The sequence below is a fragment of the Cupressus sempervirens genome, chromosome 6, assembly GCF_028749045.1.
Source record: "Cupressus sempervirens isolate cs-2001-9-10 chromosome 6, ASM2874904v1, whole genome shotgun sequence".
NCBI classification, from domain to species: domain Eukaryota; kingdom Viridiplantae; phylum Streptophyta; class Pinopsida; order Cupressales; family Cupressaceae; genus Cupressus; species Cupressus sempervirens.
The window spans coordinates 70,934,997-70,948,385 of NC_143123.1; the positions used below are offsets into that span (position 1 = coordinate 70,934,997).

Sequence of the window (13,389 nt, forward strand, 5' to 3'; positions counted from 1 at the left end):
TTTACAGTCCATATATCAAATGCTTATAAGAGTGTTTCAAGTATTGGCATAGTCTCCTTGCGATGATCCAAAGTATCAAATGCTTATAAGAGTGTTTCAATGTTGGGAACCACTTCAAAATCCTTTGCATGGTTTAGAGGCAATGTTATTATGGCAGAGGCTTTTGCAAGGGAATGACTCTCATGATTATGGCATTTACATAGAAGCAGAACTTGCTTCTTCAACTCCTTACACTCAACTCTTCACTGAAGTTATTCTTCAATTCCTTGCATATGCAATTTAATCACTTTGGAAAGCTGTATTTGATCTTGCTAGCTGGGAACAACTTATTTTTCATTTTATTGTACCTAATTTGATGATAGTTCTATAGGAATTTGTAATCAACCCAGCCAATCAACAACTAGATCCATTTAACTAGTTATGGCTAATTTCTTTCTTAAAATATCTTAAATTATGATATGTTTTTGTAAAATTTCTTGTGAACTCTGCCCATTTTTCTTGGTCTACATTATTTTTGTGGAGAATCTTGAGTTAAGTCACTTCGCACAGGTTGTGTGAGTTTTATTTTATTATTATTTGGATTCTGGAATATGTATGCATCTAGATCAATTCTTTTGTTGTGTAGCTAAGATGCAATAAGCACCTTAAAAAAGATCTATAAATATACATGTCCAAAAGGAGATATAAAGAGATACTTGTTTAGAAGGAAAAGAAACCAACATTTACATACCCTTGAAGAAAATTGCAGAGCTAGGGCATGGCAATGAAATCGTAAAGCAAAGGCACAACACTATAATGAAATTGAAAAGCAAGGGCATGACATGGAAACAAAATCACAGAGAAAGGGCATGACACTAAAATTCTAGAGCAAGGGCATGACAATGAAACAAAAAGATCACAAGGGCATGGAAACCAAATCACAGAGAAAGAGAATGACAACAAAATGCACTAAGAACATATGCATAATTACAAGGCTCATTCCCTTATAGAGGCCATAACCAGGTTAAATATATGTATATATCAACCCAACTAATCAACAAGTAGACCCATTTAACTGGTTATGGCTTGTTTCTTTCTAAAAATATCTGATATTTCTTGCGAGCTCAGTCCATTCTCCATGGTATGCATTATTTTTGTGCAGGATCTTGAGGTAAGTCACTTAACATAGGTTGAGTGAGTTATATTGTTTTATTATTTGGATTCTGGAATATGTATGCAGCTGGATCATTTATGTAATAAGAACCTTGAAAAAGATCTCTCTAAATATATAAAGAGATACATGTTTAGAAGGAAATATAAAGACATACATGTTGACAAGGAAAAGAAGAAAACATTTACATACGTACCTCTTCTTGCCCTTGAAGAAAATCGTAAAGCAAGGACACATAGATCACAAGGGCAGGACACAACAATTAAATCGCAGAACAAGGACATGACACAATAATGAAATCACAAAGCAAGGGCACGACATGAAAATGAAATTGTAGAGCAAAGGCATGGCAACGAAATGTAGAGATCACGAGGGCACATCAACCAAATGCACTGATCACAAGGGCCGCAACAACATTCACAGCTCTCCACCTCTTTTGTGTGCAGCTCTCCAAAGTAAAAAAAAAATGGAAAATGATTGTTGTGTTTCCTTTTTTTGTTTTATGCTCATGAGGGTGTCACAATTACGATGCAGACGTCAGTATTGCGATGATGTCAAGGACAATTGCAAAATAAAACATGAAAATGACCACAAGTTACACTACCATCACAATTTGACCCCAAATGTTGTAGTGTAAGATAGCTAATAGGTTGATGAGGAGGGTTTAGTGCTTGGCATTGATTTTCCCTTATTTTCCACAATATATTTCTCCTTTTCTTTCCAAACTTTCTCATTTCCATTGTTACCATTGTTAGTTTCCTTCACAAATATAGTATTTATGTTCTCATAACTAGTTTGATTAACATTGCTATTTATCCTTCCATTGTAGTTATTTCTGATAGCATTAGGTATAATTCTCATATTGTTCACAAATCCACTAAATATACAATATCTAGCTAGATGTCCAAAATCATTTCTTTTGTAACATGTAACAACAAAATTTCCATAACTTGGTCCATTTTGATTTATTTACAATTTGTAATTTCTAGCGCCATGCCCAAAATTGTTGCACTTATATCATGTGACATTATTGGATATAATATTGTTGTTTCCCAAAGCTCTTCTTCAATTGAAATTAGCTCTTTCAAGCACTCTTAAATTAGTTTATTGATTATATATAGCTTTGCATTCATGTGATTGATGTCCATAAAGACAACAATTGAAGTAATAATCAATAAAAGGTTTAACATAAATGTTACTGTAGGACCAGAAAAATGGGTAATATGCATAACATACTATGAGAAAATCACAAAACTCAATAATCATACGTTAGCACCCACTAGTCTACCATGAAAGCCAAACTAATTAAGAAAGCAATAGAAACCCCCTTTTTCGTTTGTAGCTCTCATGTCCTTCTTTCTTCTCCAAATGATTGTAGCTCCAATTTGCCTATAGTGCACACAAGATTGAAGCCAAAGCCTATGATGTGGATCATGCCATGAGAATACTTGAAGTGTGATTTAATGTGAGAGCAAGAATGCAAAATGCAAAGAAGTAGAGACTCAAAGATTTGGATTTTCAAAACTTCAGCATTCGGATCCAAGAGACCCAAAATGAGAGAAAGAGTGTCCATTTTATAATTAACACTCAAAGTGAGAGCATTGGATTTGTCACCCATAGATGTGCGATGTGGCAAGAGATTCCTATGACGCATATGACAGAATATGCCAAATGTAAGATTCTATGACACATGAGAGTCAAATTTGGCTAAATGTGGAAGAGAATCTATGATGCGTCATAAGATTCCTCAACCCACTTAAAGCCAAGAATCTATGACAAATAAGCCAAATAGGGACATGCGTAAGAGGTAATAATAATTCCTATGATGCATATGACAGAATATGCCAAAAGTAAGATTCTATGACACACGAGAGTCAAATTTGGAAGAGAATCTATGACGCGTCATAAGATTCCTCAACCCACTTAAAGCCAAGAATCTATGACAAATAAGCCAAATAGGGACATGCGTAAGAGATAAGAATATTTGATTATGACAAATCTTAGCCAAGTGTCAAAGGAGAATCCACGAGGTGTCACATCTAAGTGTCATGATGATGAAATATTTTATGGAATATTTGAATTAAAAATCCTTTTATTCCACAAAATAAGAATTAGTAGAAAATGGAATTAATGATGGAAAATAGAACTTAGGAAATTGTAAATTTCCATGGTTTGCAGATAATGAATCAATTAATTAATAAAATTAATTAATTGAGGATAATAATTAGGAAGAATAATTAGTGAGAATAATAGAGTTAAATTATGGGTTATTTAATCCTATAGAGAAAATTAGTAGATAATTGGCCAAATTGATTAAATGAATGCGACCGTATCCTTTGATAAAAAATGTGATGATGATATAGATCGAATAAAATGATGACCAATAGATCAAAGCCATGATCAGATTGATTGATTGAAGTTGATAACATGCCAAGGACACATGACATGAATTGGTTGATATTTAACATTTAACCGACATTGTAAATGCTATAGGATTGAAATTGATTGATAAGGTTTGATCATAATAACATTGATGGACATTGTCAATGTTATTAAAATGGTCGATGATGCCATGATCTGAAATTGAAAGCCTCAACAATGTCAAAGATTGAATGACATGAATGATATTTTGACCTAGCACTAAGAGCCATGACAGTACTAAGGTTAGATTGATAAGATTGATAGGTTGATAGATTTCCAAGGTACTGAAAGCCACAACAATACCTAGGAGTCGAACAAATGATGATTGATTTGGGATGTTTAATATGTTTCGGGTTGATTAGGACTGATTTCAAGTGATTTTGGGTTGATTTGGGGTGATTTCGAGTTGATTTGATATGATTTCGAGTTGATATGAAATTGATGTGAAAGGGGATACAAATGAAGAAATATGGTCAATCTGGCCAAAAGATCAAAGTTAGTAGAATGAGAAAATGGGACAAATTAGTATGAAGAAGTGATGAGGTTGTAGATGCGAACCATTTTTGAGCGTCTATAGTTACAATAATTCTTCATGTGTCCATACTTGTTGCATACAAAATATCTTCCCTTTAATTATTTATTCCACTCTTTAGGTTCTTCATTTTGACTTGTTTCTCGATTAGGATCGCAAATAGATTTGTCTTTTGATTCCTTAGAACATTCACCATCAAGATAGTCAATACCTATCATATCTCCTTTAGGCTTATGCCACATCAATCACTTATCAAATTTTTTGTTGCTTAAATATAACTTCTCAAGATGTAATTTTGTTTCGACAAGTTCACCCTTGAAAATGTTAGTATACTTCTCAAGTTCTTGATATTTAGTCTTTGAATCTCCAAGTTTAGATTTCACCTCACCAAGATGAGTATTCATACCTCTGTATTCAATTCTTTTTAGATCTTCTTCAAATTCCTCTCTTTGTGGTTTACCTTCTTTAATCTCCTTAGTCATCATGTGGCCTTTGGGTAGTATGTTACTACATATTTGAGTTGGCTATGGAAACTGTTCTAGTAATTGCAAATCTGGTATTAGGTTTGTGTTCATAGTCCCTCTCCCCTGGAGTGGATCATGTTTCATGTTTTTGGTCCAAGTATCACATTTAATGTTTATCTCTTATCTAGTTGGATCCATGTTAAGTGTACTTTGTATTTTGGTCTTGAAGCTTTTGGAATATGACCTTATTATAACTTGTTGATTGTCATGCCCAACTTGTAGCCTAATTGTAATATTCTTTTGGCTTGGCCAACTTCTTGTAAAATCCAATGATTTATCTTGTATATACATATAATTTATACTTTAGCAAGATTTGTAAGGGAAGTAAGCGAGAGTAGTGGATGAGCTAGTGAAGATCATTTTGCAGAATTTCAAAAGAGTAGAGCTTGGTATATGAGGATTCTATACTATGATATTGGTTAAGAAGAAAATGTTGTAACAATGTGTTATTGAGGTTGAAAGTGTTGTGCATATCAACTTCATTATCACAAGAATTTTTCTTTATCTCTTGTGAGGAGTTATATGTACCTTGTCCCTAGTACAATGAGTCTTGGATGTACACGTTCATTGCAGTATATTGCTACTTTGGTAGTGATCTGAGCTAATTGTAAGAACAACACAATCTTATTCACTTTCATTAATGTATTGGTAATGATATTTTGGTTGCATGTTCAAAATAGTGAGCCTACCATCTTTTGTAAATAAAGTGTATACATTAGTGAATTATCTTTATGGGCAAGTGCTCATTGTGTTTTTTCCTAGTTTAAGTTTTTCACATATAAAATTTTGGTATTCATGTGTTACTGACCTTGTTGATTACTTCTTTAATTTTATGCTCAAGCGTGATTTTGGTTTATGTTAATTCATCCCCCTTGCCTCTCTATATCTGTAATGTGTTCAACAAATGATTGGGATGATCTCTTAGTTCTTGAGTATTTAGATACTTTAGATAAGTTAATTAGGGAGGATAAAATTGTATAGTTTCTTTTTTGGCGGGAATCCTTTTGGAACCTCTTCTTGGTGGCTATTGGGTGTTCATAGTCTAGTCTTGGTCCTTATACTTTATACTTTTTGATTTATTTTATCCTTTTTTTCTTTTTTTTTGAAAGTGAGCTTTTTAATATTTGAGACCCTTATTAAGAAACCTCACTCAAATAAGTGTGTTTTTATGGAACTATTATACTTTTGATATCAAGGCAATAAATGAATAGTATGCTAATTAATAACCTTGCCACCAACATTAATGGTGAAAAATATAAGAAGCTTTAAAATTTGGTAAAGGGAAAAATAAATTTTGATGTTCTATACTTTTTTTAAGAATAATACATTTTAATTAAATACAAAATACTTACACAACAATATAATAATATTATCATTTGTTTAAAATGAGCCAATAAAGAGCTTTCTATGGTAAAACACAAGGTAACAAAGTCTCATCTCCTGCTAGAGGATGTGTTGCACTACTATCACCCATCATGTTAAAAAGTTTACACAATGTATTGCATTTTATAAGGGGTCTATACTCAATTCCAACAAGATTGTAGTAAAATTAGCAATACAACTTCTCTCTCTCTCTCTCTCTCTCTCTCTCTCTAGAATCACTAACATCCTTTTGACACGGACAAAATATTCGTAAGAGTCTATTAGAAATCTAGTTTTATTTATTACAAAACCAATGACACATAATTGATATAACTTTAGTAAAATGAATGTCCTTTAGTTCTTAACAAAAATGAATTAATTACTCATAAATCTGAATTTATATTTCTAATATATTTTGAACGCATATTTTTAGTGACAAGAGCTTCTTGACACAAGCTTATGAAATATAGTACAATTTAAAACAATTCATACTCCTAATATTAACTATTGAAAAATATTATAATTAAAAGTATCTCTCTACCTTAACATCCAACAATGAATAAAAACCATTGGCAAATGCAAAATAATGTTCTCTACCGTCCCCAAAGATGACTTCACAAGGTCAAATTGCATGGTTGTATAAGATTAAATTGAGGGAGGCAAAGCAACTCCAACCCCACCATGGCATCTCAACACATTCTCTTTAACACTCGCTTAAATATAACCTCGGTTTGGTTTGGTTTATCAACATCATTATTAAAACACCTAGGGAGGTAACGATACTCACATGTAGTTGGGTGACCGGAAACCGGGAATCTTCCCGGTAGCCGGTAAGTCCGTGAAGAAATTTGGTGTGAGGTTGGCATTGTAAATCTCTCCTCCTTCACATTCCGTTGCCGGTCATCCATCTTGTTCTTCTTCATTGAGCGACCTCCTCATTCTCTCTTCTTCCCTTCTTCGCTTTTCCTTTGTATTGAGTTGTGTAATGTTCTTCTTCCTCTCTTCTTATTAGAGTATTGTCAGTTCACAGTCCTGTTCGAAAATAAAACGCAAAAAATTTCACCAGAGGAGGAGCTGGCGCAAGAGGAGGAGGATTAATCAAAGGCGGTCGGTCGTAAATATCTAGGTAGGTTAAAGTCTTGATCTTGTAAAAGCTCTGGTTTTTTTCTTTCCTTCCCTGATAGGACTGTGATCTCCAGTTGCAGGACATGAATTTTTTTTCAAATTTTGGCCTCTTTTTCGACTTTTATGATGTGCTAGGGTTTCGTTTGCCCCCTTTTAGATCTATGTGTGTTGTCTGCTTCTGTTTTGTGTAAAATGTCTGAATTTTTTACGTCTTGCCGGTAATTTTTTACCTCTGCTGTTCTGTAAGGTCCGTTTCGTCAAATTCTGTGTGTTTGGTTCGTTATATAGAGTTTTTCAGTGCTTTAATTAGTTAATGGCTTAAATTGTAGCGCTTTTTAGGTAGTCGAGAGATTTGAGTTTAGTAGTTAGTAAGCCGCTCGCTGGAGTTGATGGAATGGTTTTGTGCTCTGTAGGTGACTGTTTTCGTCTGAATCTTTGTTTGTTTGTTTAATGACCGCAACTTCATTGGTCAAGGTTTGTTGAGCTCGAGAGAATTGTTCTGTTAGCTAGTTTGGAGTTTAAATCTGAAAATGTTCGTTTGTACTCCCTGCAAGCAATTAATATCTCTGGACTTAAGTTTTATGTTGGAAATGTAAATGTAGTCTTGAAAACAAAGGTCTGTTTCGTTTAACTTTGGAGCTTTGCTGCTTGACTTTATGAAAAGCATTGATTTTCTTTTGAGTTTAAATTAGTGAGTTGTTTTTAGTGGCCTTGAAATACGCAAATGTACGTCTGAAACTCCTTTATTTTTCACGTGGTTTGTTTCAGGTCTGTTTCCACAGATTTGGGAACATTGCTCGGTTCTACTTTATTTGTAATATACTGCTTTTGTTTGATTTATATTACCAGAAAATATTGTTTGGGTTTTAAAAAACATGAATCATTTTGTGCTCTTCTTGAGGGTCTTTTATAGTAAAATTTTGAACTTCGTTTGTTTTATTTCTTTTGATTTCTAAAATTTACATAATTTCTTTTGTTAGTGGATTTGGAACATGCCAATGTAAGCCTGCAGACATGTTTCCTGGTCGCTTTGCAATTCCTTTTCGTTTCATTTTGGAACTTTGACTCGTTGACTCCATTTTGTATTCATTTCATTTGTTTTGGATCACAGAGTTATTTTTGTTAGCTTCTGCTCTCTGTGAAGGGTCGTTTCATTGTATTGGTGAACTCTGATTAGTTGAACGCTATTTTGTAACATATGCTGCGTTCTTTGCTTTAAATTACAGAGTTCTTTTTGTTTAGTGGTTTCTGAAGCCTGAATTTGAAGTATGTGAAGCGTTTGCTGGAGTGTCCTAACTTTTTGCTGTTATATTATCGTATTTTCATGTGAAAATCGTTTTTCCCTGAATGACTTCAATCATGCTCCAATTCCTGTGATATTTTTTTTGATTCAATTGGATAAAAAAAATTGGATGTCTATCAGTGCCGACGGCCAAACCAATGCGTAGAGGGCTTTTATATTTTGCACGTCTAAAACAATTTCTGGAACATTTTTATATAACCCTGGTTTGTTGGGACCTGTCCGACTAGCTTGTCCTGCCCATCCCCCGTTGTTGATGTTCTTGGGCGCTGAAATTAATTATTTGACTCGGGGGTCTTTGTATGGGTGCATTAATTTATGAACCATGAACCTCACAAGCTCAAAAGCAATGGTTCCTTAATGTTATATGTTCAACAATGGTATGAATGATTGATTTGAGGCGGTGGCATTCAATAGTATCTCGGTTTCTTCTAAGGATATGGAAGCTCTTAATAATCTGAATGATTGAGATTTCGGCCAGCACAAACATTCAGCTAGATTTAAAACAAATATCTGATGTAAGCCATCTAAGTGAAAATTTTGCAGAAGTCAAGAGAATGTCTAAAAATTGATCATTTTTGTTTCTTGATTCAAAGTGTGTATTGTCTCTTTCAATTTGGAGGGCAGAGTGACAGGCCATGTTGCTCTAGGTTTTACAATAGCTCTGTTTCAAATAGCACCCATTTAACGGTTCTTTAGGATAAGTTCATTTTATATGTCTTACTGTGTGCTTCCCTTATATCCAATTTGTAAATGTAAACAATCTTGTATAATGCAGAGGTAGGGTTAGGGAGTATACTCTTGCAATTAGGTGTAATCCCAGGTCATTAGGATTGCCTCCTCTGGCAACCAGCAGCTAAGCTTTGAACTCAGGTATGGTTAGCAATTTGACCTAGAGCCTCACCAGCTCTAAATCAAAATCTAGTAAAAGAGAGTAACGTACTGTTTTTATTTCTATACCTGGTAAATCTACTTTGTATTTTGTTTTAACTACCTTTTGCTCTGTTAATTTTCAACCCTCCTTTTTCATGATTTATTGAAATTGATTTACTGTTAATATTTACCTTATAGGTTGCGCAATGAAAGAATCAAAGCCTAAAAGAGCTGTGGCTGTGGAGGCTAAAGCTAAAAAGTCCGAATCTAAGTATGTGGACAGTATTATGTTTGAATTATATAATTACATTTTTTTAATGTTATGTGAGATGCATATGTGAACATTAATATATTTATGATTTGATCCATTAACTTTTTCAGGGCAAAGCTGCGTGTTGTGAAAGAAAAGCCCAAGAAACGGCAGGCTAAACCCAAAGTCAAGAAGGATCCCAACCAACCCAAGAGGCCACCAACTGCCTTTTTTGTATTCCTGTATGAATATGCTTTCATCTTTTGTAATTTTTTCATAAATTTATTTCATATTGTTTTTTCATTATGGTATACAATAATTAAATGTCTATCATATATCTCAGATTTGGTACTGAAATTTGATTTGACTGCTCAGGGAGGAGTTCCGCCAGACATTCAAACAGAAGCATCCCGAAGTCAAAGGAGTTGCAGCTGTAAATTTGTGCTCTACATTATATGCTTTTTCTTGCTTGCCGTTTTTGTGATTTTAAGTCATATATGACATTTTAGACTACTGTAGCGATATAGTCAAGTATTCCCAATTTTTCTTTTACCAGGTCGGTAAAGCTTGTGGCGACAAATGGAAAGAAATGAGTGAAGCTGTATGTCAACTTATCCTGGGAAATCTCTCATTAGTTTCTTAATTTTTGTTGTAGTTTTTGTTGAAGTGAAATGCAACAAGATCTTTGTCGACCATTTTAACATCCATAATGTAATTACCAAAATGTTTGAGAGGCAAAGCCATCGTGTATAAATTTTACGCGTTCACACATAGGACGTGATTTTAATCCTGGACATCATTACGAGATTTCAGTGATATCTTGTTTTGGCAGGAGAAGGCCCCATACCTTGCGAAAGCTGCACAGAAGAAAGCTGACTATGATGTTTCCATGACTGCTTACAAAAAGAAACAGGTGAATATGCCAGTCTTTGGCTAGTGTCCAAATGTTTGTTCACTATATCAGCTGCAATCTTACCGATCATTCTTAACTATTATATGCTAATGAAAAAATTAAGTTTTGAAAAACAAGTAAATTTTGACTATTTAACACTTTTAGTTTTGCAATCTTACGGATCATTCTTAAATATTATATGCTAATGAAAAAATTAAGTTTTAAAAAACAATTAAATTTTGACTATTTAACACTTTTAGTTTAGGAATCAAATTCTAAGTGTGTTCTCTTTAAGCCATCCGATTCTTACCTCATCCATGTTCATACTTTTTCAACAGGTAGATGATGAAGCCGATGCACCTGAAGAGTCTGACAAGTCAAAATCTGAGCTAAATGAAGACGACGACGACGAAGAAGACGACAGTGAGGTGTAATTCCATCTCTAATGTTTTGATATGTCGTTGCCTATTTCTTCCCCTCTTATAGGCACAATTGAAATTGTTTACTAAATGTTTGTTCTCTAATTTACAGGATGAAGATTGATGTCGCTCATAGGACTTCTAAGTTCTCATAATAAGAATACGTTGTCTAGATTTGAGGCTCAAGAAGAGTTCTGATTAAAACAATCTTTACCCCAAGATGCTTTAGATTTGCTGCTCATTTTCTATGGTCAGTAATAACAGTAAGTTTTTGGAGCCATTATAGCTAATATCTGAAGTGGCTGTAATATAGAATGGTTTACTACCAAGCTTAGCTTGGTGGTCAAACCATGTATGCTTTCTGGGATAAGTTGCTTAGTTTGTGTCATATTGTTTGTTTTGCCAACGAATTGGTTACCCGTCTTAACCCCTTTCAACCCGGCAAATGATATTGTCACTATTTCTTTTTATTTATTTCAGCACCGTAAAATTTTAGTGGATGTAATTTTTTTACCATGCATGTGAGTGGATGCAATTTTTTTTTCTATAATTATGATTTCAAGCACTTTCCTAATAATGCTACATTTTTACATTAAACTTATTCTGCTGGTCCTTACATGCGGAGGTTTTATTTGTAAATCTGTAACTATTCTGCTCTGGTCTGTTAAGAATATATGTTGTTTTAGAATACCCAAGTCCTTACAGCTATCAATTCTTTCCTAAAGTAGACTTACTGTTCTTGGTTTATGTAGTACTCCGTAATATTTGTACTCTATTTTGTATGTCTATATATAATCAACTGGTTCCGTCCAATTGGTTGTTACCGTCTACGAGAGATTAATTTTACTAAGAACATGTTGCATTTTATTCTCTAGGTTGAAAATTTAAGTTGAAGTTAATTGAAACTTCAAATGCGTTCAGATTTCAGTTGGCAAAATAAATAAATTTTTGTGGCTGATATTTGGGATGTTTTCTGTGCCGAAAGAATTAAAACGGTAATATACTAATATCCATTACAACTTGGTGAGAATTTTCCTGTACAGGAAATTTGCTTAATGTATACAGGCTGAATCATTAGCTTAGTAAATGGAGTTTATCTAGACAAAGTGACTCGGTTTAAGGGCAAGATGATTTGTGAAACTTGAAATAGACCTGCATTGAATTTTAACATCCTATTTGTGAAAGAAACATGTAAATGAGAACATGTCCAGTAGACGTGACGACGTCTTGAACTACCCATTGAGCTGAAGCTGAAGTAGTAGACTGTGTTGTAGTGTATTTTAAGGCGGAACCTTGTGGATTTGGTATCTGTGTTTTCTTATTTTTAATTAAATTTTGTTTATAAATTGAGGTTCATTATTGTTGAGTTCAAAATTTCATGAAATTTTGTTCAATACATTTGTTTCCTCCTTCCTCACAATCATGTTTTGAAAAAAATAAAAATATGTTTTGAAAGAAATAAAACTAAAATTATAAATAATGTTTTCTGAAATATAAAATTATTTATTTTGAAAATTGATCTTATACTGATTAGAATGTTTGCCATTTTTATTAATATATTCTACTGTGTTTCAATTGGAGTTTTGTTACAATAGAAACAAGAACTCCATTGTTGTAGCTCGAGTCCTAGCTAGTTGTTAAAAATACAGACATTTGAATTGCAAAAGAAAAGTCAGAATAAAATTTGAAAGTAGAGAGTCTAATATTATTGCAGAAGTTATTTCTGTTTTTAAAATATGATTCAAAGCAAAATTTTAAAGTAGAGAGTTTAATATTGTTACAAAAGTTATTTATGTTGTCAAAATATGATTCAGAATCAAATGTGAAAGTAAAGAGTTTAATATTGTTACAAAGTTAATGGGAGTGTTGTTACAATATAAACAAGAGCTCTATTGTTGTAGCTGGAATCGTGCTAGTTGTTAAAAATACGAACATTTGAATTGCAAAAAAGAAGTCAGAATAAAATTTGAAAGTAGAAATTTTAATATTGTTACAAAAGTTATTTCAGTTTTCAAAATATGATTCAGACTAAAATTTGAAAGTAGAGTGTTTTTATTGTTACAAAAGTTATTTCTATTTTCAAAACATGATTCAGAATAAAATTTGAAAGTAGAGAGTTTAATATTGTAACAAAGTTATTTCTATTTTTAAAATATGAGAAGTTTTACAAGTAAGATATTAGAAAAAATATAGACTTGCATTTGCAATGTGAAGAGAGTAGATTTGTTAGCTACAAAAACTCATTTCCCTTTAATTAAAACTAGCATTTCTTTAAGAAGATGTACTGAATTAAAACTAACATTTTCATCTGTAAAGCAAGGTCTTTGTGCAAAAAATTGCTATAAGCCACAAAATCATATATAAATGTATTATCTATGAAGTGATAAGAGATCATCAATAATCCAACAAAATGTTTCTACCAGATCTTATTATAGAGTAAATGATTTATCTCCGCCCTTCTTCTTTCTACAATAACATCAACAAAACCTTTTAAGAATGAAAATTTAAAAGTAAATGGAAATAATTGGTAGTTGCTTCTTG

General features: G+C 33.0%; 1 protein-coding gene across 2 annotated transcripts; it reads left to right on the plus strand.

The window, feature by feature from the left end:
- The first annotated feature begins 6,884 nt into the window (after positions 1–6,884).
- On the plus strand, positions 6,885–11,348 carry LOC149551194 (high mobility group B protein 2-like). 2 transcript variants are annotated; one of them, XM_089786771.1, is made up of 9 exons: positions 6,885–7,115; positions 9,193–9,287; positions 9,486–9,558; positions 9,669–9,779; positions 9,913–9,970; positions 10,094–10,138; positions 10,370–10,450; positions 10,768–10,857; positions 10,961–11,348. In XM_089786771.1, the coding sequence occupies exons 3-9, from the start codon at positions 9,494–9,496 to the stop codon at positions 10,970–10,972; spliced, it is 462 nt and encodes a 153-aa protein (XP_089642897.1). In that variant the 5' UTR covers positions 6,885–7,115; positions 9,193–9,287; positions 9,486–9,493; the 3' UTR covers positions 10,973–11,348. The 2 variants fall into 2 exon arrangements, with proteins under 2 accessions (XP_089642897.1, XP_089642896.1); XM_089786770.1 differs by lacking the exon at positions 9,193–9,287.
- The last annotated feature ends 2,041 nt before the right edge of the window (positions 11,349–13,389 follow it).